The 26,483-nt window shown below is 43.7% G+C and overlaps 1 protein-coding gene across 1 annotated transcript; it reads left to right on the forward strand.

Moving 5' to 3' along the window:
• Positions 1-4,980: 4,980 nt before the first annotated feature.
• On the forward strand, positions 4,981-25,912 carry TASL (TLR adaptor interacting with endolysosomal SLC15A4). The gene is made up of 2 exons (XM_081793962.1): positions 4,981-5,246; positions 20,380-25,912. The coding sequence occupies exon 2, from the start codon at positions 20,381-20,383 to the stop codon at positions 21,269-21,271; it is 891 nt and encodes a 296-aa protein (XP_081650088.1). The 5' UTR covers positions 4,981-5,246; position 20,380; the 3' UTR covers positions 21,272-25,912.
• Positions 25,913-26,483: the final 571 nt, after the last annotated feature.

Genomic DNA, 26,483 nt, shown 5'->3' on the forward strand with positions numbered 1-26,483 from the left:
CTAATTCACTCCTTTAGGGAGGCATGAGTAGCAAGGGAAACTGACAGATTCAACTTTCTCCTTTCTTCCCTTCTTTTATGCAAGTCTGAAAGGCAGGGGTGCCCGGGTGGCTCAGTCCGTCAAGCCTCCGACTTTGGCTGAGGTCATGATCTTGCAGTTTGCGAGTTCCAGCCCTGTGTCCGGCTCTGTGCCGACAGCTCGGTTCATGGAGCCTGCTTCGGATTCTGTGTCTCCCTCTCTTTCCCCCGCTCACCCTCTGTCTCTGCCTCTCTCTCTCTCAAAAATAACTAAATGTTTAAACAAAAAGTCTGAAAGGTAGACGAAAGAAAGAATGAGATGCACGTGGGTTGAGGATTAAAACTGATGCATAAAAATTGAAATTCTCCACAGGTGTGGTTGAGTCTTTGGCCTCTTGGTCCTAACAGAAATAAATTAAGAGGCGAAAGCAGAGTTCACGCAAATACTCATTTGTGTGAGCTGCAAAGAACAGGTAAACAGACAACATCAGTAAAATGGAAATTCTCAGTTGCTCAACTAAGGAACAGAACAAGTTTTTCTCTTCAAGACCAATTCATGGTAGAGGAAGTGAAGCATTATCTTGACTCGAGGGGGAAGTGTCTCTGTGTCCCAAGACCTAAACCTTCGATGGGGTGGAGGGGGAGAGGTAAGAGGTTAATAGAGAAACATATGAAAACTAGGGAAGAGGGGCACGAGTGTGTACAAATGGTCAAAAAGAAGCAAGAACTTGTAGCTAAACTCTGTCCGACGTTTCTGGGGTAATTTGTTTCAGGGTAAATGACTGGGATTTCAAGTTTTGGTGTTAGGAACTTTTTGCTAGACCGTTAAGGGAGAAAATGTCAAGTAAGAGCAAAGACGAAGAATTAGAAAGCAGAAACCGAAAGAGTTCACGGGGTTGCGAACCCCTTAAGCCTTCAGGTACTTGACTTGCTACCTCTGATTAATGCCAACCACTGGGCAACAGCCAACAAAAATGAGCCGTTCGATATACTACACAGGATTTTCAAATGACACGTACAGGGTGGAATGCAATGTGCCCTTTTAATTTATATCTCATTTCCAAGTTGAACCATTTTGCAACTGAAAGAAATTCAAATGCTTCAGAAACTTTACAGATGCAGTACTCATATGATTTGACGCCGAGATGAAAGTCTCTCTGAAGTGGAAAATGGGAGTTATTCGAGAGCAAACAGTATACATCACCATCAGTTGTATCCTAAATAACAAAGTCTCTGGTGCACAACAAGCCATTACAGCTTCGTAGGCATTCCGAATGTTGTACTTAATAAAGCAATTATAATCTGTCATCCCGTCCTCGGGAAGCAGTACTACTCCACAGCTTCTGTTATGGATTTCTTCGGTAGAAATGAGACTTACTGAAGTATAACCAAGAATTTTAAAATGTCGTATTCATTTTACGCCATGGAATATGTGACGTGCTCCTAAACTCGAACAAGTTCACGTTAATTTTTATAGAATACCACTTAAGATTGATCTTCTACGGAGGAAATGGATTACAACTGTATGCATAAAACTCTAACGGTGTCTTCAGGAAACAGTGATTATAAAAATGGCTAAGGTAAACTGTGAAAATGAATATGGGAAGACAGGGCTGTTTCTAAAGACGCCGTGAGTTACACGCCGTTTACCATTAGGCTCTGTCAGATGGATACTAGGGCTTTTGTTCTGTTTACTTTCCCCAGAGGCACAGATCAAATTGAGTTATAAACCACCGTGGTCTATTGAGTCAAGTTGGCAGGCACTGGTGATTAATTGTGGGGGGAGATTAGGGATAAAGTGGAATTAGAGAGAATTTCAAAGTACTGAGCCTGAGTAATGCTATAAAGATAAGTATACATGTAAATCCTGGGGTCAAAAGATTTAAGATTTGGCCTCGTTTACGTGAAGCAGTCAAATATCCACAAATGAAAACCTGGAGATCACAGGAGACACATGAGGGACTGGAGATACAGATTCACAGATCATCCAAAGAATATAATGGCAGATATGGCAAGCGATGAGTTCACGAAGATAAGACACTGGCGGGAGGGGGGGGGGGAGGGGTGGTGGGGGGAAGCAAGAATTTCAGTTCTAGGAAATGGAAGGTTGATAGGAAACCAATGAAAGTTCTTAGAAAGGATGAAGTGGGGAGGTAGGAGAATGAGAAGCAGCGTGCAGTGACACGAGATCTACCGGGTGACGGTAGGGGGATCTTCCTAAAGGAGGGGTTCTATCAATAAAGAACTGGCTAAATACATTATCACTGGAACGTGCTTGCACTGAAAGTCTACGTAGGTGTCAAGACGGTATGAGGTCAATCTACATGTACCGACACTGAAAAATTAATACAAAAAAAGCTAAGGGACAAAATAGTCTATGTAGTATCCGATCGTTGGTATACAAAAGGACGTACGTCATCTTCAGAAGGGTACACAAGAAAGTGACAATCCTAAGTGCCTCTGGGGTGGGTCCTGAGAACCATGAAATCACGACCTGAGCCAAAGTCGGATGCTCAACTGACTGAGCCACCCAGGTGCCCCAGGAATAATATCCTTCTAGAGGCACAGAAATCAAGGCAGTAACTCTTTACCTACCATCCAAAAGACTGATAGAAAATCTCATTATAGGATTTTAGTTACACAGGATATAATTCTCCTTTATTTCAGTCAGCAAAGAGAAAGCAGTGTAAAGCCAATTTCATAAGCTCAGGTCTTGTCAAAAGAGAAGTGGTAAGCCAACTTGACATAGTGCCAACTTCTTGTGTTTTTTAAATTATTTTTTTTAAAGTAGGCTCTACGCCCAAGGTGAGGCTGGAAACTCACTACCCCGAGATCAAGAGTCACATGCTCTACCGACTGAGCCAGCCAGGCGCCCAAACGTAGGGCTAACTTAAAAAAAAATTTTTTTTAAAGTTTATTTCTTTATTTAAAGAGAGACAAAGACAGTATGAGCGGGGGAGGGGAAGAGACAGGGATAGAGGGAGAATCCCAAGCAGGCTCTGCGCTGTCAGCACAGAGCCCCAAGAGGGGCTCGAACTTGCGAAGCTGTGAGATCATGACCTGAGCTGAAACCGAGAGTCGGACGCTTAACTGACTGAGCCAGCCAGGCGCCCTTGGGCTATCCTGTCGACGACGGAAAATATATCCTGCAAAGGATGATTGCCATAAAATGAATAACTTAAGAGACAAAAATCGAGAGTGAGGATGATGCAAACTTTGCATATTCCGTTTGAAACAATCAATGTGAGTTAACGCAACCCAGAGCAGACAGAATCGCTCCATAATGGCTACTGAATGGCATTGCCAGGTGAGCTCTTTGGGAACCCGTGAGAAAGTGTTTCCGGAGGTAGGAGGCATGGCCCACCCTAGAATATCCTCAGTCTAGCTGGTTGTGGTTGAATCCACAATCAAAAGAAATAAAACAATATTTGGCTCTCTAGTTATGACAACCTCTTGCTCACAACTAAGGGCTTGATGGTCCAATTCGACAGTAATTCATATTAGGGCTCACATGTGGCAACCTGCCTTTTCAACTGGATCTAAGTAATGCCCCATGAAATAATGCAGAAAACATGTGGACCCATGAAGTGGACAGATTCACATAGTGAGGGTTTGGAACTGAGCTTTGATCAGTCAGGTAGAAAAAGACAATAGAAGTAGGTACTATTTGGGTAGCATTATTCTTTGTGGGTTGGCGAAAAGCAGTCAGGGTAAACCAGATCAATTATTTTCAGAACTCTCAACATTTGTCTGCTTTTGGGCAAGAACAACAGACTCGTTTGTAGATAGACTTGTCTGTCCTCCAGGAAAACATAGATTACAATACGTTTGGGCCGTAAAATCAAATAAAACCATAGAGAACTTAAAAATGCTGATTTTTATTTATTTTTTAAAAACATTTCTTTATTTTTGATGAGAGAGAGAGAGAGAGAGAGAGAGAGAGAGAGAGAGAGCTGGGGAGGGGCAGCAGAGAGGGAGACAGAAGATCTGAAGCAGGGTCTGTGCTGACAGTGGACAGCCTGACATGGGGCTCGAACTCACAAACCATGAGATCATGACCTGAGCCGATGTTGGATGTTTAACTGACTGAGCCACCCAGGCGCCCTCAAATATACTGGTTTTTAAAATGAAAAAGTAATACATACACATAGTAGAAATTTTAAAAGGGGATGGAGTGAAAAGTAAGTAAGACTCATTCTCAAAAGGCAATTGTTTCTTTCCAGTTTCTTGCATATCCCTATAGAAGTATACTTATTTGTATTTATATAAATTGGAGCATATTATATGTTCCTGCTAAACAACGTAACTTGGAGACCTTTTGCTATGATTAGATATAAAGCCACATGATTCTAACAACTGTGTAGTATTGTATACAGTTCTGCATTTATTTAGCATAATGTCCTATTTATGACTATTTTTTCCAGGTGTTGACTTTCTTCATGCTGCCACAAATACCTTTTCACTTTTTTTGGGTGCCCAGGTGTAAGCCTGTGCCATGAGTGAATTTATACAAATGAGATTATTGGGTCAGAGGGTACGAATATTTCAAATTGGGGAAAAAAACTTCAACAGATACTGGGAAACTGCCCTCTAAAAATGTCTATAATCTCATCACTAACGCAGGAGAGTGCCTGTCTCCCTACAACCTTGCCCACTGGGTGTATCATATCATTTTTTACTTTGGTTAATTTGTGAGGGAAAACGGTTTTCGTTAGCATTTTTTAAAATTCTGAGTACAAACCTGAGAATACTTCTTAAAAATTATAGCTCAGCGAGCTCAGTGACGAGACAGACTTTTTTTTAAATCCCATTGGACTCTGGCTCTCTTTTGGTGAAGGGATCGCAGAGAATTTACTGTTAGAGTACATTTATGTGGATAGGGTTCTTCTATAAAGTGTAGCAATCAACTATTTTAACAAGAGACAGTTTCATAGATAGGTTTCATTTTTTGAAAAAGGGGAAGAAACACCATTCTGTGGCTCGATGTGGGTTTGTCAGTTACTGCCTCCCCGCTTCCTGGGACTTCCCACTGTTCTTGAGCACAAATCAGACTCGAGCAAAAACAACTCTTTCCATGGGATCAGCTATAAGAAGAATGGCCGTACAAAGAGCAGCTTAGTTTCTTGGAAGGCTGGTGGACATTTCTGGAAAAGGCACAGCTGACTTACTTGTCCCTTTATGGTCATTTGCTGTTTCCTCCGGACCAAAGGAGCAGATTGGTTCGCGAAGGTAAGAGAAACGAGGCAACAGGCCCTCTAATTGCCAATCCTTCTGTCACCTCTCCTCTCATTTGTTGAATCGTTTACCACCAGAGACCAGATGCCATCGCCTCTCAGATGCTTTTCTAGTTGAGCAAGTCACAGGTGAGCGGGAGGTTCAGCAAGCGTTCGAGGGAGTGGACGACAGTCGGGAGAAATGAAGCCAAATGCTCCCTTCTCGTCCCCCCTTGCGTTCACATTTTGGGCGGTTCTGAAATGTTGTGTGTTTTTTTTTACCCCCCAAATTGGACGGGTCGGATCACGTGTTTGTTGTGTAATTGATACGGTGCTTGTTCAGAAATTGCTGCACAGAATCAGCTTCCACGTTTTGAAAAGCAGGCCTCAAAACCTGACCAGAACTTTGCAGGGACAGCACATCTCTAGAATACAGTGATAGAGTTCTAGAGACGAGGACAATGACAGTAAGCTCCAGTTGGCTTTGACTCTCGATGATTCATTCCGAGAGCTCGAGCTAAGAGTTTTCCTGTGTGGCAGGGCACATTCAAAGCCAACGTGATAGCCAGGGCTGTTACTTTCTGAGTTGCCACCAGGCTCATTTGGGGGAAGTCTCCCTGTTGGTATCGAAGGCGGCACGTACAGGGGGGCTTTCGTGTGAACTATCGTTACATCTGTTCCAACATACTCCTTCTTGCGCACATCCATCTGGGTTGCGGTATGGACCTGACTTGGCCAGAATATTCGTACTGATATTTTTGGAACATTTCCTGCAAAGGTCAGTGTAAGAACAGTGTGTTTCTGGGCTTGAAAAGCTTCTCGTCGGAGTGGAGAGTATTTGAAATTTGGGTAGAAAACGTTCACGTTATAACGGTAATTCAGGGGATGTACAAAGGCAAGGGTGCCAAGTCTCACATCAAAGTGGTGTTTCAATAGCTACGTCCGCTCCAGCTACTGAACCGTTTCTAATCACACATCACATACTTCATGATTAGCTCAGATACATAAGATAACATGGATGGAACTGGAGAGTATTACACTAAGCGGAAATTAGTCAGCGAGAGCAAGACACATATCTGTGATTTCACTCACATGTGGAATTTAAGGTGGGTGGGGGGGATGGGTCCTCCCAGTTTTTCTTTTGCAAAGTTTCAAAACCTGTATTAAAATGCAAAGAATAGGACAACGAACACCCATGCTTCTATCATGTAGATTAATCGGTTGTAGCTATGTTGCTATATGTACCTTCTCACTCTCTTGCTCTCTCTTCATCTATATACACACATGCACACATATATATGTACACAGTTCCCTTGGTGACTTTAGGACATGTGTCACCCCCAAATCCTTGAGCATGGATGCTAAGAGAAAGGGCAGTCTTCCCCATAATTAACTGCTAAGGAAATGTAACACCAAGACTACTCTTTCAGATATGATTCATACTTAAATTTTTCTTCCCAATTTTATTTTCTTCCCAATTTTATTTTCTAAACTTAGAATGCAGTCAAGTACACGGTATGGCATTTTGTTGCTGGGACTACAACGAAGTAAATGATAGTGCTAATAGACGCAAAATAATTTCATTAATAATGATTAGCAATTATAACACCAAAGAAATTTAACATCAGTCAACATTATCAGCATCACTTATCTTTTGATTGCTCTCATTCTGTGTCAATTCAAAAAAGTGATCATGGGCTTTAAACTTTTTCGTTTGTGAGATGTCAAGACCCAGCATGAAGAAAATCCAAACTAAGACAAAAACATATTTACAAATTTTCTGCCTCCAAATCTACAGTTTCTGTAAATAAGAAAATTCACACACCCAGAGAAAGCCCTCCGAAGTAGAACTGAACAAAAAATTATTTACTTGGTGAGGTTCATATGGAAAACAGAGGCCTTTGGACTTGATGATCTTAGCCATCAAATCAGACCCGCACAAGTTAAGAATCACTTCATATTTGAAAGAAGAGATGACTCCCAATGATTTCTTTTGTTAACAAGAATTGACATATGGATGAGAGATACTTTAGAGCATTTGTCCAAAGAGGACATAAAAGGAATATAAACCAAGGTATATGATGAAGTAAATGCTTATTTCTAGCTCTAAACTATGTGTACTTTCAAAGGTAACGGTAAGCAAACTACGGGAGCTTTTTAATGTGGGGAGATCTCTCCTGAAGAAACTTTGTTTTGGGTAAAAAGTTCTCGTATCATTCGCTGGAAAACCAAATGCCTAAGACAGATTTACCGATGATGACGAAACAAAAGAACATTCAAGTTTTTCAGGGATAACCTTTTGGCGGTTTATTCACAAGTTTCAAAGATCAAGATCTTTAAAAAATAAGGGCTGGAATTAGGGGAGCTAGGATTTAGATTACAGGAAAAACAGGCAAAGAGATGAAACGGAGTATTTTGAGGATTTGGGGGTATTAAAAAAATAACATCTCTGATAGGTCACCTACACATAATCCTAATAAGACAGTGCTTCATCCTCAAATTTGAGGCAAAAATAAATTTGCTCATCCGATCGGCAAATTAACAGTAATACTCTGCTGAAGGATGTCGGTGCAACAACTAATCTCAAACCCTGCTGGTCGGAGAATAAGCTGGCCCAAGCTACTCGAAAGGAAATTTGCAAGAGCTGTGAGGCAGTAATTCCGCTCCTTCACATCTGGCCTAAGGAAAAACACTCACGGAGGTACATGGAGTGATTACGCATAGTAAAAAAGCAATAAAAACCTCAATGTCCAGTTTCAGAAATGATTTGCTGACCTAAGATGTGCCTGTTCCTGTACTATCTTGTAACTGCTGCCTCCACGTGGCTCTGGAGATCTTTTTTTTTTTTTTTTTTAAAGTTTATTTATTTTGAGAGAGAGACAGAGAGAGAGAGAGAGAGAGAGGGAGAGACAGAATCCCAAGCAGGCTCTAGGCTGTCAGTGTGGAGCCCAACATGGGGCTCGATCTCATCAACTGTGAGATGGTGACCTGAGCCGAAATCAAGTCGGACGCTTAACTGACCCAGCCACTCAGGCGCCCCTGGAGGTCTCCTCTGCACCCGTCTCAACCCAGTCCCTCAGATGTCTTAGTTCGCATGGGTGCAAACTGCCCATCCAGAGACGATTCTGTTCTGCCACCCTATCAGCCCCAACCCCCCAACGTCCCCCTAACCCCCAAACTTCTTGCTTTCCTTTTGCTGTTTCCAGTTACTCCTTCTTTCAAAGGACTATCCCAATGACTCATTTCCCTGATTTATTTAAGGTAACAGATGATTTTGCTCAAATTCCATGCAATCCTGATAAACATCTTGGGGGCAGGGACAGAAATAACCTAGAATCTCTAGTTCCGGGACAAGGATGCTGAATGGATGGCCAGGGGCTCTGAAATGTTGATAAATGAGATTTGAAGGGTCTGGGTGGTGAAACAGGGCCTGGATAGGGAAGCAGGGCTCTCAGGACAGAAACACACACACACACACACACACACGAAATAAAAATGCACAAATGCTTGGGGTGGGCGCGAAGGTGTGGAGAACTGGGAACACAGATAAGGACCACGTAGCACGAGGGCCTAACATACGGGGACTTTCTCCTGGAGGTCATGGGGTGATGTTGATATTTAAGTGGCGCATCTCTTTGTCGTGATGAATCACTAAATTATACACCCCCGAAATGAATATTATGCTGTGTGCTAACTAAAACTTCAATAACTTGAAACATGAAAAAAAAATAGCGTATCTGTAATATTAAATTATTCTGTGGTTGTAAAATTAAGGGTGGGATGATGCCACCTTGCAGCAGGGCAAGTGGTTAGGGAAAATGTTTACACAGATGAAAAGACCAGAGAGGATGAATTATTTGTGTGCCTCAGGCCCACTCTGGGGCACGCGTTGGTGGCTTTCTTGGAGCTTTTCTTTCTGTATTTTACTGTTCCCAGAACACTTTGGGAACACTTTGTCCCTAACTGCTGTTGTTATTCTGTACTCTTTTTTTTCTTTTTAAACAAGTTTATTTATTTTGAGATCATGCATGCAGAGAGAGAGAGAGAGAGAGAGAGAGACAGAGACAGAGACAGAGAGTCGCGAGCAGGCTCTGTGCTGTCAGTGCAGAGATCAGCGTGGGGCTCGAACTCACAAACTTTGAGATCATGACCTGAGCAGAGGTCAAGAGTCAGATGCCCAACCCACAGAGCCACCCAGGTGCCCCCAAGTGCTGTTGGTTAGAGTCAGAGTCAGGGTTGTTGGAGTCAAGGGTGGATACCCCTCTCCGGGAAGGACTAACTGCTTGTCACGACTGCTTGACGTTAACTGCTCTCAACAAGGCAGTAGTGTGATATATTTGACGAACAGACCATGTCCTTTGAGTTCGTAAATTTGGACTTGAATCTTGCCTCCAGCACTTAGTTCTTTGTGACCTTGGGAAGGTCATTTGTCAAACCTCAACCTCAGTTTCCTCATTAGGAAAATCCAAATGATGATAAAAGCAAACATGCAGTGTTATTGAAAAATTGGGCTTAGGGGCCCCTGGGTGGCTCAGATGGTTAAGCGTCTGATTCTTGATTTCGGCCCAGGTCATGAGGTCATAGTGTGTGGAATTGAGCCCCGTGTGCGGCTCTGCGCTGACAGCCCAGAGCCTGCCTGGGATTCGCTTTCCCTCTCTCTCTGCCCCTCCAGTGACTTAGGTCAAAACCACGGCAACCATGGCTCATGAATCAAATTGGCCTTTTGCCTGTTTTTCTTTTTCTTTTTAATGTTTATTTATTTCGGAGACAGAGAGAGACAGAGCACGAGTGGGGGAGAGGCAGAGAGAGAGGGAGACCCAGAATCCGAAGCAGGCTCCAGGCTCTGAGCTGTCAGCAAAGAGCCCAACGCGGGGCTCGAACTCACAGACCGTGAGATCGTGACCTGAGCCGAAGTCGGCCGCCCAACCGACTGAGCCACCCAGGCGCCCCTTGCCTGTTTTTCTAAATAAAGTTTTATTGGAGCACAGCCACATCCATTTGTTTACATATGGTCTATGGCTGCTTTCCTGCCATGATGCAGAGTTGAGCAGCTGTGGCCGAGTCTCAAAATGTTAAATATGTGGCCCTTTATAAAAAAAAAATTTCCTGATCCCTGACTTCTGTTTTTCCAAGTGTTTCCTGTTGTAAAGTTCTCCCCTCTTTATGTTTTCTCTTTGAACTCACGCTTGTCTTGTTTGCGTGCAAATTCAAAGTATTTCCATGTGCAGAGTATAACAAGAGTGTTCTGAGAAACGATGAAAATGCTAGCACAGAAAGAAGAATTTATATTGCAGTTTCTTCTGAAATGCAAGTAAATGATTTAACAAGGTTCTGCACTTTAGCACATATTTCTAAGATGTGAATTTGCAACTAAGGTTAATTTTGGTATTCCCCTATTCTGGTAATGATTAATGTAGGCTAAATTTGCCTGGAACATCTCATCTGCAAAAGTCCTTGGATGTCTTTTCCTTCACACCTAGTTATGGGCAATTCTAAATATATCTCTCTATCTTCTCTGTGATGAGAAACAAAAATTCAATGACAAAATATCTTGGAACAATGAAAATAATCCATTGGCTTAAGTTTCAGGGTCTCAAATGAAATTTGCTGTAAAACATGGCTTAGCATTTGTTTGGAGTATACCTTTCATAATACCTTTGAAGAGATTAATGTCATAAGAATTTCACAAATAGTCAGTGACATTTTTTTAAATGCTAACCACCAAAATCAACTCAAATGACATTCTTTATTTCTCTATTTTTAAATTTTAGGATGTCACGATACGCAGTATTGTTTTCACTCTAATGGTACATTAAAGGGCTTTATGAATATTAAATGAGTTAACGTAAGTTTAATTTTTGTTGATAAATTTCACACGTTGCCTAGCTTGAGAGCAGGCTTTCAAAAGCTGTTTTAGCATGCTCTCTGCTGCCCTCTGCTGCTAATTTTCAGAAACTGATTTTTGATTCCGAGCAACGCTAGCTTACACTCTCTTAATATATACTTATAAACTCATGCAATATTCAAGCTTGAGGGGACTCTACCGACATGATTCATCTGCAGATCAGAAGTTGAGTCTCTGTGATGTGAAGCAACATGTGAGTGTGGGCTCGTTTTCTGACTGCCAACGTTTGAACGGCTGGTGGTTTTGGACATGTTACTTAATTTTGACCTCTATATAATGAGCATAATAATACTACCTATATCTTGGAGTCTCTGTGGGGATCCAGTGATGTAGTGCATAAAAAGCACTTAGGATACTTTGTGGGTTGTAGCCACTAGTAATGTGAGCTATTTTATTGACTTGTCATTAATAAGACTAAAACCGTAGCTAATGACAAGGTCAGAACCAGAATTCTGGTCTCCTGACCACTAATCCAAGAATTTTCTTTTGCACTAGTCTGAAGATATGATGAAACTTGACCCTTTTAAAGTAGGCTCCACGCTGGGCATGGAACTCCATGTGGGGCTCGAACCCACGAACCCTGAGATCATGACCTGAGCCAAATCCAAGAGTCAGACGCTTAACCGACTGAGCCACCCAGGCTCCCCTCCCAATATAAATTTCTAATGCGTACACTTGGAAGACGATTTCACTGTTGGTTGTAAGGAGTCTCTCCAACGGGCTCCCCGCCTGAATCTCCAATGCACCGTTAGACACTTGCACTCAGAAAGTTCATCTCGTGGGAGACTCAAGGGGAACCGAACCGAACCCATTAGCTCTCTTTCCAGCCTTTCTCCTGATCTCTTCATTTTGGTCAGCGCTGCTGCCATTTCCCAGCAGGCCCGGACTCAGTCACTTTTTGTTCCTCTCTCTCCTTCATTTCCATGTCCAGGGATCTCGGTCTCTCAAGTTCATTCCTCCTCTTCCTCTTTTGCTACCTCCCTCCCGGGTTCCTGTCTCAGGCTCCTCAAGGGGGGATGAATCCAGCACCCGACTGACAGATTGCATCAGCTGCCAGAGCTTGCCATTGCCCGCCGGGTACACTGCGTGTCTTCAGCCTTGCGTGTCCCCACTTACCTCCTCCACCGGACGAGTCTTTTCCTTTAGCCAGGAGTGCATCCCTCTCTAGAAATTAGGGCATATTTTCTGCTTTTTCGTCACTGGACTTACCACTTCCTGCCCTACTGGTCTGCCTTGGGCCCCACACATCAGAACACTAGCATTCCCGTTCCATCAGAATCAAGCTATCGACAAAGCTCTCGGATGATGACAAACAGTGCAAAGGGCCCATTATTCCAAACGAAATCCTAGACCCTCCTCCTTCATTGCTATGAAGATTATCTGGACTACTCATAAACATCAGCCACATAAAATGCAAGAGGACTCCAGTCGCGCTGATCACTTGGCCTGAGAAGAAATAGGATAAATAGTGGGAGACTTGGGGTAGGGCTGAATGGGAACAAGGCTAATAAAGAGTGACTGTGAAATTTTAGTAAAAGCCTTAAGTGACCGTGACTTGGAGAAATAATGCTTGCATCCCACCTAGATTGGCGTCCGTTACTGACGACACGAGAATCACACAGGTCTCTGCACTTTCGTGGACTTCTCTCTCTGCAGTGACTTTTCCCTTTTCTCATGCCTCTTCAGATCTTTCTTGTTCTTTTTTGTTGTTGTTGTTGTTGTTGTTGTTGTTTTAGAGAGAGAGTGAGCGGGGCAGAGGGGCAGAAGCAGAGAGAGAAAGGAACCTAAGCAGACTCCACGCTCCGCGTGGAGCCCAATGCCAGGATCGATCCCACGACCCTGGGATCATGACCTGAGCCGAAATCAGGAACCAGACGCTCAAGTGACTGAACCACCCAGCCCCCCCCCCCCCCAAATCCTTATTGTTCTTTAGGACCAAATAAAAGTTGACAATTTACACAGTGATTTTTTTTTTCTCTCTCCTCTTCACCCTCAGGATGTGTTGTATCTTTAAGCACAAACTCAGCTGTACAGGAAGGGCCAGTGTCTTTCCCCACCCTCTTTGTGACTTTAAAAATATCTGTATTTAGTTTTTATTTTAATTAAGAAACTAACCCAAGTTACACAGGAACATAACTGGGGTCAAATGATCCTAAGAACAGAAATCCTTGGACCTCTTTTCCAAAAGCAACTACTTTTATCTCCTTTTTACGAATTATTTAGTATTTACCTCCATTTCTTTTTAAGTAGTATGCTTGTATTCCAACTTCTGGATTTTTCAGTTCGGGACTTTATTTGTTGACTTGTCACTAACCAGATAATGATTTAGTTTTTTTTTTTTTTTAACCCCCCTCACTTCTACCAAGAACATGCAACCTTGACCTACCAAGTACAGGCTAAGTCAGTGCCCCTCTGACTACACGTACGGGTCGCCCAGTCTGGACACATAGGCCGATGCCTAAGACAATTTTTATTGATATCTCATTATTGTACGTGATAGAGTATTTTAATTTTTTTTTTAATGTTTATTTATTTTTGACAGAGAGATAGAGAGAGAGAGAGACAGAGACAGAGCATGAGCGGGGGAGGAGCAGAGAGAGAGAGGGAGACACAGAATCCGAAGCAGGCTCCAGGCTCCGAGCTATCCGCACACAGCCCGACACGGGGCTCGAACCCACAGACCGCGAGATCGTGACCTGAGCCGAAGTCGGACGCTCAACCGATCGAGCCGCCCAGGCGCCCCAATACGTGATAGAGTACTATCTTTGTCGCCCGATTTGTTGTCATCCTGTGACTCTATCTCAAATTTGGTTAGGTCAATTTTCACTGCTTTCTATATTATGTCCACCTCAGCCATGTAGTAAAACCACACTCTGTTTCTTTCACCACTTTTTCTTGAATTTTGAGTTGGAGTTTATAATTGCCTGGATTTGCGTGGGCGGATATGGTGGCCCCATGTGGCAATTTAAATTAAATGAAAATGTCACTCAGACTAGCTCCATTTGGCTCACTTACCAGTCATAAGGGGCTCTCGGTTTTCATATTGGACATATTGCCAGAGAAACCTAGGTTAGATGCTACCTTCACCACCTCAGAGATGACCCAAGAAACCACACTATTCAAACAAAAATAGCTTTAAAAATTTTCCTTGAACCATTCACACAGGGGTTCTAGACTTCCCCCCAACAGCGATGGAAATATTAAAAGGAAGTTGCACATAATCTTAGTTTCAAAATAACTAAACAAAAAGTGTCTCAGGTGAGGGTCCCATGTCATTACCAAATAGCTAAAAGTTTACGCCCCTGATTTTTTTTTTTTTTTTTTTTTTTGCTACCTCCTCTCCAACAGTCCTTGAAAGGAGTACAGAGATGAATGAATCAGATGCTGCTCTAGAATTATTGCCGTGACACCGAATGACAGTGGTTTTCTTTAAATTTCAATTCGACTTGCCTGTCTTCAGTATTTTAAAGTTTTGTTATCAACTTCACTATCTTCTAAGCCTGTACTGTCCAAGAGAGCGCCACGCGGCATTTTAAATTAATTTATTTTTTTTAAGTTTATTCATTTTGAGGGAGAGAGAGAATGAGAGAGGACATGTCAGGAGGGGCAGAGAGAGGAGAAAGAGAGAATCCCAAGCAGGCACCGAACTGCCACTACAGAGCCCGACGTGGCCCCTGAACCCACACGAACCATGAGATCGTGACCTAAGCCGAAACTAAGAGTTGGACGCTTAACTTCCAGGGCCGCTCAGGCACCCCCTGAATTAACTGAAATAAAACTGAAATTCAGTTTCAGTAGCTACATTTCAAACACCCAGCTACCACTCAGTAACTGGCTACCGGTTAACATTCTGGACAGCACAGACAGAGATCATTCCGTCGTTCCCAAAAGTTCTGTTGGACAGCACGGGTCCAGATTTTTCAGGTGCTGACACCTTCCTAATTCACCCCCAAGTCCACAGCCAATTATATAAGTCTTACTTCATGGTGCTCAGACTTACCAAGTTGTCTTCGATTTCATCTTCCGATCCAGAAGCCTTCGGGTCTGTTCCAACCTGGCTGCTGGCCTTTTGACCCGTTATGCAGCTTTCATGCCACACTGTCCTTCCACTTTCCTCCCGGGCAGGACGCTGGCACATCCTGAACCTAGGACAAAACACAGGGGGCCTCAGTCCGGAGCACTTCTCTTCCTTCCATCTTCTCTTCCTAGTCCTGGATACCCCTCGCCCTCAGCCCCCACTTCTGACCTCAGCGCATGGCCCCAACAAAAAGCTACCCCTTCATCACCTGCTGGGTCTGGGCGTGTGTGTGCGCCCAGTCCCTAAGTTGGCATGAGTCTTAACGGATTAGGAGAAAAGCCTGTGCCAACTTTCAGGCTGTCCCTGGGCAATTTGAGCGGACAATTCTGAGGTCCGGAGTTCCATGACAGCTGGTTGGGCTTCCTCACGTTGGCCTCTAGAGTGCCATACCACGTTGGGATGGGCATACTCAAGGGGGGACAGAGTGGGGCCCTTTACGCTGCAGGGTTTGGTAGAGGGGCTCAGGCTATCCCACTCTGAGGGCTCTCTGTTCATTGATTCACTTACTCCTTTCAGTGGAGCACATCTTCCACTGACTTCCTGAGAAAGGTGTCTGGGAGATGAACTATTTGAGACTTGTACTTAAAAAAAATGTCTCTATTATTTTGGGACGCCTGGGTGTCTCAGTCAGTTGAGCATCTGACTTTCGATCTCAGCTCAGGTCATGATCTCACGGTTCGCGAGATCAAGCCCGGCGTCAGGCTCTGCTCACAATGCGGAGCTTGCTTGGGATTCTCTCTCTCTCTCGCTCTCTGTCTCTGCCCCTTTCCTGCTTGTGCTCCTCCTCAAAAATAAATAAACTTAAAAAAAATCTCTATTTTATCCATCTACTCGATTGATAATTTGGTCATGAGATTCTAGATTGAATACAAATTTCATTCAAAAATTTTAAATGATTCTTAAAAATTTATTTATTTTTGAGAGAGACAGAGACAGCATGAGCTGGGGAGAGGCAGAGAGAGAGAGAGAGAGAGAGAGAGTGAGAGAGAATCCCAAGCAGGTTCCACGATGCCAGCACAGAGCCCAATGTGGGGCTCGAACTCACGAAACCGTGAGATCATGACCTGAGGTGAAACCAAGAGTCAGACGCTTAACCAACTGAGCCACCCAGGCAACCCTCTTTCAAAACTTTTTAGATGTTGTTACTTAATCTTCTTGCTTCTCATGTTGCTGTGGAGAAGTCTAAACATTCTGGGTCTTGGGTTTTTTTCTTCTTTTTTCTCTCTGGAAACGTAGAGTGTTTTCTCTTTTTCCCAAGTGTTCGTTTTACAATAACAAGAAGGGAAGTATAGGGAAAATGGGTATTTATCCAGTATTTTGTAGACTCACATCCTTTCGTCGTGGAAAATACTCTTTAATTGTGTAAACTTCACTCTTCTTTTCCTTGTGAGCCTTCTAGTGCTCAGATAATGAATCTCCTGGACTGGTTTTCTAATTTTGTCTCTACTATTTTTCATCTTGTATTTTTGTTCTTCTTTGAAAATGGGAGTTTGCCTCAACTTTGTCTTTCAATCTTTCTACTGAGTTTTAAAATTCTCTAACATTTTTAACTTGTAAGAGGTTCAGAATGTTTTTTTATAGCATCCTAATTTTATTTATTTATTTATTTATTTTTAATGTTTTTTTTTTTTAACGTTTATTTATTTTTGAGACAGAGAGAGACAGAGCATGAGCGGGGGAGGGTCAGAGAGAGGGAGACACAGAATCTGAAACAGGCTCCAGGCTCTGAGCTGTCAGCACAGAGCCCAACGCGGGGCTTGAACTCACAGACCGCGAGATCACGACCTGAGCCGAAGTCGGCCGCTTAACCGACTGAGCCACCCAGGCGCCCCTGGCATCCTAATTTTAAAGATTGTAATGTTACTAACCTTTCCCCTTGAGATTATTGACAGTAGCTCATGCTCCCCCCACCCAGAATTCACTCCTCTAAGTGGCTGTTTCTGTCTCTCTCATTCAGAGCTTTCTTTGGATATTTCAACATTCTACCCACAGTTGAGAATGGAGATCCAAAAGGCTCAGTGGGCTCTTGTGATTGTGAACTTGAATGAGGGTGGTCTGGATGCCACATTTAGTTGTGGATCCTCTGGGGTCAACTGCTCTTCTCAGACTAGTCCAGTTGCCCCAGAACAGCCTTCTCCAAATCCCGCCTAGAACGTGGATGCCCCTGTGCCAGCATTCTGGAAGCTAAGAGGGGAGGTCATGGATCTCACACTCCAACATGCATACGTTCACGGACTCTGCTATCGGGTCAGTAATTCTACCCTCAGTTGCTATCCCATACTCCCAAGACTCTGTATTTTATTCTTCAGAGAATATATTTCAACTTTTCCTTTGGGGTTGAGAAGGGGAGACGGTCACCTGGTTATAGGGAATGAGTTAGAGAACCCTATTCCCAAAAGGTACATGGGACCACCAACTCCTGAACATGTAGGGGAATTTCAACAAGACTGGCTCTTGGAATTTTCCATGGTTCTTGTAAGAATCAGTTTTCTCAGGTCTCCAAAGACATTAACCTTTGGCTTCCGTCTTTCCAGCTTCTGAAACGTTATTGAGCTTGTCTCTTCTGTTCTCACTTTTCTTCTGAATATTAACGTTTCAAATAAATCATTTACTGTTGTTTTATTAAAGTTTGGGGAAAAAGAAAAAAAATACATAGATAGGCCTTACTTCCTGTATTTTCCTGGAGATCTTTGCTTTCCTCTACCTCAATTTGATCTTGCTTTTGAGCTCACAGTCTCCTGAGTGATCACTGCCAATCAGGATTTCTTTAGTCACTTCAGGGCTCCCTCCTCCTTGGGTTCCCCTGTAAATTCTAGCTTGTTCGCATAGAGCTATAGGGTCAGTGATGGATATGGAAGTGCGGCCATGTTTGGTTGTCAACAGGCAGTCATACTGGCATCCATGGAAACTTATCATTCAGTAGTCCCTGGTGAATAGTCTATAGATGTGTCTGCAATCTTCCCACCCCGAATCTTGGTCTTCTCCAGGTTTGGAGGCTCTGGGTGGCATGCCGGTTCGTGAGCAGACGTGAGGAGGCCACCGCAGGCCTGTCCACTCCAGCAATCGACGTGGCTGGCTCTCCTCCTTCTCCCACGCCATACTGAACAGGACAGAATTTCCTCAGATTCTCTGCTTCCCCAGATCCTATGTGGGAGGTAGGGCACAGAGCTCGTCTCTTCCCAAACCTACCTGGAGCCATACCACTTTCATCCATGGGGGATTATATCCACTAGCCTGCTGTTGATGCATAAATACCGTGCCCTGAATCCTTTGGGGGCTCTGGGTTCTCACGTTGAAAAGCTCAAGCCATGTTGTCCCAAAAGCGATTTTTCTAAAACTGAATTCTGCCCAGAGCTCCAGGAGCTTGTTCATGAACTCTAAAGTAGAGAGTTACGTTGTTTTTTTTGTTGGTTTTTTTTTTTTTGGAAATTTTTTTTAATTAAAAATTTTTTTTTAATTTTTTTATTTTTTTAAATTTACATCCAAATTAGTTAGCATATAGTACAACAATGATTTCAGGAGTACTCTGGTTTTCCACAATGATGTTCTGAGACCTTGAAGGTTGAAGTCCCCAGCTGCCGTCGAGTTGCTAACTATCACTGTTAAGCCTTTAGGATACACTCTTTTGCCCTGAAAATTATCTGCTTCTCATGTATGTAAGATTTGCCTTTTCATCTTGATGTTCAGTTTGAAGGCAGAACTACACTTAGAAAGCTTCTTCAGGAAACATTTTCTTTTTTCTTATAATTATGTCTAGCATATAAGAATTACCTCACAGATTTGTGGGAAACCTTTAACTTTGTATCTTTGTGGTATCTAACACTGGGTAGAATATAGTAACCATTTAATTGATATATTTACTGAATAGATCTCCAGGTAGTCCCAAAAGGGAAAATAAACACTGAAGGTACGACCTTTATAACATTAAAACAATTATACTAATTTTCTTAATCATATTCTTTTTATAATATTACCCTGACACAATTAAAAATTCCCTTGGGAAATGACTCTGACTACATAAGACAGGAGAATGTAAAAATAGGACCCTCTGTTAAGATACAATTATTTCCTAATTTCACTTTTCAATTTCAGGCTCAAAATGCCACAGCGTTCCTTTTTTAGCAAATGCAGCTGCCAGTTTCCAGCCTGTTCTAGCCACTCCAGACTCCAGGGACAACCGTGGAGCGTGGGGAGGGGAGGCGGGTGTAGCCAAAGCCCGAGGTCAGGAAAGCTCCCTGGTAACTAGGGGAGAGGTAGACAGATCGGCTGGGGACAGACGTTTCTAGGATATGGTATGGTGAGAAGCAGGTGGGAAAGAGCAAGAAACTTATCCCGGGCTGCAAAGGTGTGGGAGGCTCCCCGGTCCTTCGTGACGGGCTGGTAGTGAATTATTTTCCTATCTGCCAGTGCTGTCCATTATTTAATTGAAGTTCACCAATATCTTTTAAGTCGCTACAAAAATGCAAACAATTGTGCTAGCTCCCAGGGATAAATACAAAGAGGAGTAAGACACAGCCCTTTTCAGCAGAAGGTGCCACAAGTTTCTCAACGTTTTCCCTACAACGCACTAGCCGCTTCCCCGCTTTGCAGCTTCTCATTCTCCATTTTCTCTGGGGCAGAAGGCAAACTCCGCCGCCTCTGACTCCCAAGGCGCTCCAAGCCCCAAATCCAATCTCTTTCCCAGCCCCTTCTGCTTATATTCAGCATCTTGGTATATGGTGAACAGGCTATGCCACCATATTCTTTGAGCTCTGTGTGGGGCTGAAACTCCCACTTAGTTTTCACCATTTAGCTAAAAGGCCACCTTCTCTAGGACACATCCTTTGACTTCTCTGCCTTTGCCCCAGGCTGTGTTAGGGGCCCCTTTCTGGACTTCCATGGTGCCCATCCCTGTTACAATTCTCAGTGATATCTCATTGGCATGGTTTGTCCCCCAGTTGTTGTCGCCTGGTAGAACCTTCTTGAAAGACGGGACTAGGTCCTACTCATCTTTTGATCTCTAGCATATGCCATAGTTCTGGCACACAGCAGGCACCTAATTATTAACGGTGTGGTGGATGAATGAATCACTTCCTTTATTGTCATTTTTCATCTGTCAACTACCTTTTTTTTTTTACAATTCCAATCTTCATTTTCCCCGTCGTTACTTATCAACTCTCTTTCCAGGATGCTGTCAGAAGGGTATCTCAGCGGACTTGCCTACCAGAAGGACATCCACTGGAGCTGTTCATCGTATAATGAGCAGGTGGCTGAGGAGGAAGAAGAGACAAAATCTGCTACTCATTCCTATTGCTCTGCGGATGAGACTCAAGTCCGAAGTCTGTACGTGAGCTGCAAATCCTCAGACAAGTTTATGTCTTCAGTGCACGCGCGAGAGAGCCAACACAGTGGAAAGCAGAGAACCATAATGCTGCAGACAAACCCCAACCCTGTGTTTGAGAGCCCCAGCTTGGCTGCAGTGGAAATATGTAGAGACTCGAGCAGAGAGACCTACTTGGTTCCACCTTCCTGTAAGAGTATTTGCAAGAATTACAATGACTTACATATTGCAGGTGACCAGGTGATGGCTATTAATTCAGTGACGACGGATTTCCCCCCTGAGAGCAGTCTTGACTACGGCCCTTTGCTGAAATCATCGGAGATTCCTCTGCCCATGGAGGATTCCATTCCCACTCAGCCCAGCGACTTTCCCCAGAAACCTATCCAGAGGTATTCGTCGTACTGGAGAATAACCAGCGTCAAGGAGAAAAGCAGCCTGCAAATGCAGAAGCCAGTTTCTAACGCAGCACTGAACGAATACTTGGAGCAGAAGCTGGTAGAATTATACAAGCAGTACATTATGGACATTGAGTTTCATGACAGTTCTCCCACCCAGATCCTGGCGTCCGAACTCATCATGACAAGTGTGGATCAAATTAGTCTCCAAGTGTCCAGAGAGAAGAATCTGGAGACCTCCAAAGCCAAGGACATAGTCATTAACTGCCTATTACAGCTGGTATCCGGTGAAATTAGCACACCTAGTCTCCGCATTTCTCAGTACAGCAACGTCAATCCATAGAGAGAAGGTTGCGGCCCGCCTTCTCGACCCCTCCAAATGCGAGCAACACTTCCTTCATTTATTCTGAGAATGTGCAGGAGGTGGGGGTGAAGGGGAGTCCAGAGCTGAAAAAAGCAAGGTTGGACAGAGGTCAAGTGTGAATTCAAAGGAAATCCCTTACTATTGCACATAATGAAGGCATGTGGGAAGAGCATCCAGAAAGACTCATTGCAAAGCAAAGGTCATATAGCAACAAAGCACAAATAAAAATGATCCAACGGGCGCCTGGGTGGCTCAGTAAGTTAAGCCCCGAACTTCGGCTCAGGTCATGATCTTGCGGTTTGTGAGTTTCAGCCCCGCGTCGGGCTCTGTGCGACGGCTCGGAGCCTGGAGCCTGCTTGGATTCTGTGTCTCCCCCTCTTTCTGCCCCTCCCCTGCTCATGCTGTGTCTCTCTCTCTCTCTCCTTCGAAAATAAATAAAAACATAAAAAAAAAGATCCAAAAAGTAAATGTATGATTCACTTAAAGAGTAGATGAGATGAAAAAGGAGCCCAGCCAAAGAACATCCACCACGGAAAAACAAAAATGCAAAGGTTTCAGGGTAAAGAGTTATTGTTTGTTAACCCAATTAATTCCTCCAAGTTTTTTTTTTTCTTGAGAGAAATGGACTTCAGAAGGGTGCTGTATATGGGTAGAAAGACCAGTTGAAACAGTTTTGAAAATATGTTTCTACTTCTTTTCTCTGTTTTTTTTTACAGCCTATCATTTAAAATTTATAACTCTTTATAAGCATTCAAACAGTAGCAAATAGCAAATTGTGTTTTTTTTAAGGATTACTTAGCAACAGTCATGAAACAGCCACTCTCACCTCCTAGTTTTATTAGTGAAGACGAAGTGTTCCAAATGGAAAAGAGCACATCGTTATTTTTTTAAAAAGAGATCTTATTTTTAAGTAACCTTTCTACCCAATGTGGGGCTTGAACTAACAACCGTGAAATCAAGAGTCACGTGATCCACTGACTGAGCCAGCCAGGCCCGCGACGTTCACGCTGTGAATACTAAGACAATTCCTTTCACTTTGCTCTGTTTGATTTTCTTGGTGGTACTAAGCTTCAAAAGAAGTTAGGAATGGGAATTCCACACGCCCCTCATCTTTTTCTCCATTCTTCCCTTGACCCTTCTGGAGCCAGGCAGGGGTCTTCTGTGTCCTCCCAGCAAGGTTGTATGTTCTAGGGCCTCAGGATAGCCCATTCTGTCAATGCAAACACTAGAACGGTAGCGTCATGAACACCTCATTGCTCTACCCAATTCTTCTAGCCACACAGGATGGCAAAACACGACTCACTGGCCCTATCTAGCCAGACGCCTGCTTTTTAAAAATTAAGATATAAGTGACCTAGCACATTACATTCGTTTCAGGTGTATAACATGTATCTCTTGCGCTGTATGCAAATTGCAATGCGTCCCTGTATCTATTGCAAAATGACTACAATAAAGCTAGGCACACCCTTTTTGAACCCCCATGAGCTAAGAATCTTTCTCGCCTTTAAAAAAGGTAAAACCAAGCAAAGAATATACATATTTTTAAATGTTTATTTTTCAGAGAGCGCGTGTGCGTGGGGGAGGGGGACACAGTATCCAAAGCAGAGAAGCAGGGTCTGTTCTGACAGCAGAGAGCCCAATATGGGGCTCGAACTCACCAACCTTGAGATCATGACCTGAGCCAAAATCGGATGTTTAAGTGACTGAGCCACCCAGGCACCCCAAAGAATTTTTTTTTTTTTTGTAAATTAGCCGTACCCATTTATTTATGTATTGTTGACGGCTGCTTTCACGCTAGAATGGCGGAGGTAAGTAAATGAGACAGAGGGCGTCTGGCCCACCGGAGCCTCAAACATTATCTGTCCTTTTACCTAAACAGTTTGTCAACCGTGCTCCTCAGGAGTGCCTGGCCCCTTGCTGGATGCTCGCTGGACTTAAGGGACCAGGAGGAAACAGAAAAGGTTTCCAAAGAGGCCTCAGGCCGTCTCAGGGAGCACGGAAGCTGGGATGGCCCTTCAAAATAGATCCAAACCGAAATTAGAGGGTTGGCTTTGGTTCTCCAGCTTGACCAGAAGGGGGCGTCACTTGAGCTGAGGCAGTTCAGTTCAGGGCCAAACTCCGCAAGTGCTGGGGAAATGAGCTCTTCATACAAAAGGAGGGATCTGGAGGAAGCAAAACACCACCTTCTGCATTTCTCAGTATTTATTTTTATACATTAATGTTTTACAACATACAATATGGAATAAGGAAACCCGGTTGTGAACTCGTTATTCAGCTGTGCTAGCCACAGTTTTAAATTTATCAAGGCAACAGCTGCTCTTTATTCACTGCTTCCTATGTGTCTGGCAACCATGTTACATATTTGCACGAATTAGAGAATTCTCATCACCTACGAAAGAAAATGCCTATCATCCCCTTTTTAGAGGTGAGCCAGCGGGGCTCGGGGAGAGTTAAGGAACTTGCGGGAGGTCAAACCATGAGTGGTGAACCTGGATTTGAATTCAGTCCTGTTAAAGTGCAAAGTCCTGCTCCTCAAGTACTACCACCTGCTTTCCTATTGATCACCATGTTTTTCTCATGGAAGACTGGTTTGGCTGTTCGAGGGGAAGAGAACTCATGAGTCCCTTTACCCTGATGCTGCATCGTTTTTTCTTCGGTGTTTTGCTTGATAATATTTGCGTATTTTCACACCCAGCCAAGAACTTAAGCTTTGATTTACTCATTTGTTTCTCTGGTCTCAAAGGGTATTTACCACAGTAGGCGTCCAATTAATGTACGTCAAACGGTTACCTTTTGCTGGGTTGGATACCGCATCTGGTGGGTGAAGTGAAAGACCATCAGTATGAAAAAGCAACTACTTCTGACTAGAGCCAAGGGCTATTCAGAGTTTCCCTTCAGGAGACAAATAACTGAATGAGCTTATTTTCGGAGGGCATGTAAGTATCCTAAAGTGCATTATAATAAAATATCGCGGGCATTTCCCCTTTTGCTTATTTACTGAGAATTGGCTACAAAAGAGACTGCTTCATCTTCTTCAATGAGCATGAATTTGATGCTATTTGGGGGGTGGGGTGGGAGCACTGTGCATGAAACGTGGGTAGACATACAGGGGAGCAGGCCTCTTCTTTGCCAGCTTGCTGTATTGGTGGCAAGACCTAGCAAACTGCCTACCAAGCAATGAAGCCACTTATTAGGCAAGAACTTGGCAAAGTGGCCCCAACAGGAATACAGCTGTCCATGACGGCAAGTCGAATATGATACGGGCCAAAAGTAGGCAGGTGAGGGGGTAGTGCACGGTCGAGGAGCTCAGTGCTGGCAAAGATGCCAAAGGGAAGTGAGTCCTGAAGAGCAAGACGGGATCCGGGTAGATGCATCGAAGAGGTGTTTCATGCAAAGGCTGTGTTTGGTGCAACAGAACTGCGGGTCGACGGCTCCAACGGGAGCGGCACGAATGCACGATCCGCAGTATGTTAGTTTGCTACCGCTATTGTAACAAATTACCACAAAAACAGTGGCTTGAAAGAAAACAAACGTGTTACCTTAGGGTTACACAGGTCAGGAATCCAAAATGATTCCCACTGGGCTAAAATCGAGGTGTTGGGAAGGCTGCGTTCCTTCTGGAGGTTATAGGAGGGAGAACCGATTTGCTTACCCTTTAGAGCTTCTAGAAGACGCCCACATTCCGTGGCTCCCAGCTGTGCCACAATCGACAGAACTGCCCCAGAACCGCCCCTCCTGCTGCCTCTTTAAAAGCACCCTTAGGATCCCATTGGGCCCAGCTGGATAATTGAGGCTAATGTCTTCGTCTGGAGATTCTTCAAGTAACCACATCTACAAAGTTCCTTTTGCCTTGTAACCTAACCTATTCACAGGTTCCAGAAATCAAGATACGAATATCTTCCCCGGGCGGGGGCAGGGGAGGCCAACAGTATTCTGTCTACCACAGAAAGGACCATTTTTTCCTCCTGATTGTCAGAAATTTGCCTCTCCACATTGTATCAATTCTCTTTATTCACGATGAATACGCCCATGTTTGCTTATATTTAAAAATGGTTGGGGGGCGCCTGGGTGGCTCAGTCGGTTAAGCGGCCGACTTCGGCTCAGGTCATGATCTCGCGGTCCGTGAGTTCGAGCCCCGCGTCGGGCTCTGTGCTGACAGCTCGGAGCATGGAGCCTGTTTCAGATTCTGTGTCTCCCTCTCTCTGACCCTCCCCCGTTCATGCTCTGTCTCTCTCTGTCTCAAAAATAAATAAACGTTAAAAAAAAAATTAAAAAAAAAATAAAAATGGTTGGTTACTTTTCTGCCTGCTGTCATCCCATGCTGTATATTTTGACTTGTCCGTATATATTAATCCACTTTTTCTCATGCTCATTTTAGACATCCTTTTCTGGATTCTAATTCCATTTTTATCTTTCTTCCGAAATACGTTTCTCGGGGCACCTGGGTGGCTCAGTCGGTTAAGCGTCCGACTTTGGCTCATGTCATGATCTCGCGGTTCGTGAGTTTGAATCCCACATCAGGCTGTCTGTTGTCAGCACAGAGCCCGCTTTGGATCCTCTGCCCTCCTCTCTCTCTGCCCCTCCCCCCAGAAACTCTCTCTCTCTCTCTCTCTCTCAAAAAGACAATTAAAAAAAATGTGGTATGGGGCGCCTGGGTGGCGCAGTCGGTTAAGCGTCCGACTTCAGCCAGGTCACGATCTCGCGGTCCGTGAGTTCGAGCCCCGCGTCAGGCTCTGGGCTGATGGCTCGGAGCCTGGAGCCTGTTTCCGATTCTGTGTCTCCCTCTCTCTCTGCCCCTCCCCTGTTCATGCTCTGTCTCTCTCTGTCCCAAAAATAAATAAAAAAAAAAAATGTGGTATCTGCTCACTCTAGAAGACTTGAATAACACCAAAGTAGAAAGTTGAAGTCCTCAGTCCCCAAATATTCAGGTAACATTTTGAATGAATTTATTTCCAGTCTTCTCTCCATGTACTTTTAAAAAATGGGAGTAGAGTTAATTTATAGTGTTATATTAGTTTCAGGTATACAATATAATGACTCAACAAATCTATACATGACTCAGTGCTCATCAAAATTCCATGTACTTTTTTTGTTTTTCATTTCTCTGAGCAGTGATCATGTTATCTTTGAATAAAATACTTTGTCTTTATGTGTTTCACTGACACTATAACAGATCAGAAGTTCTAAAACT

Source organism: Panthera onca, chromosome X, assembly GCF_046562875.1.
Source record: "Panthera onca isolate mPanOnc1 chromosome X, mPanOnc1 haplotype 2, whole genome shotgun sequence".
In the NCBI taxonomy this organism is placed as follows: Eukaryota; Metazoa; Chordata; class Mammalia; order Carnivora; family Felidae; genus Panthera; species Panthera onca.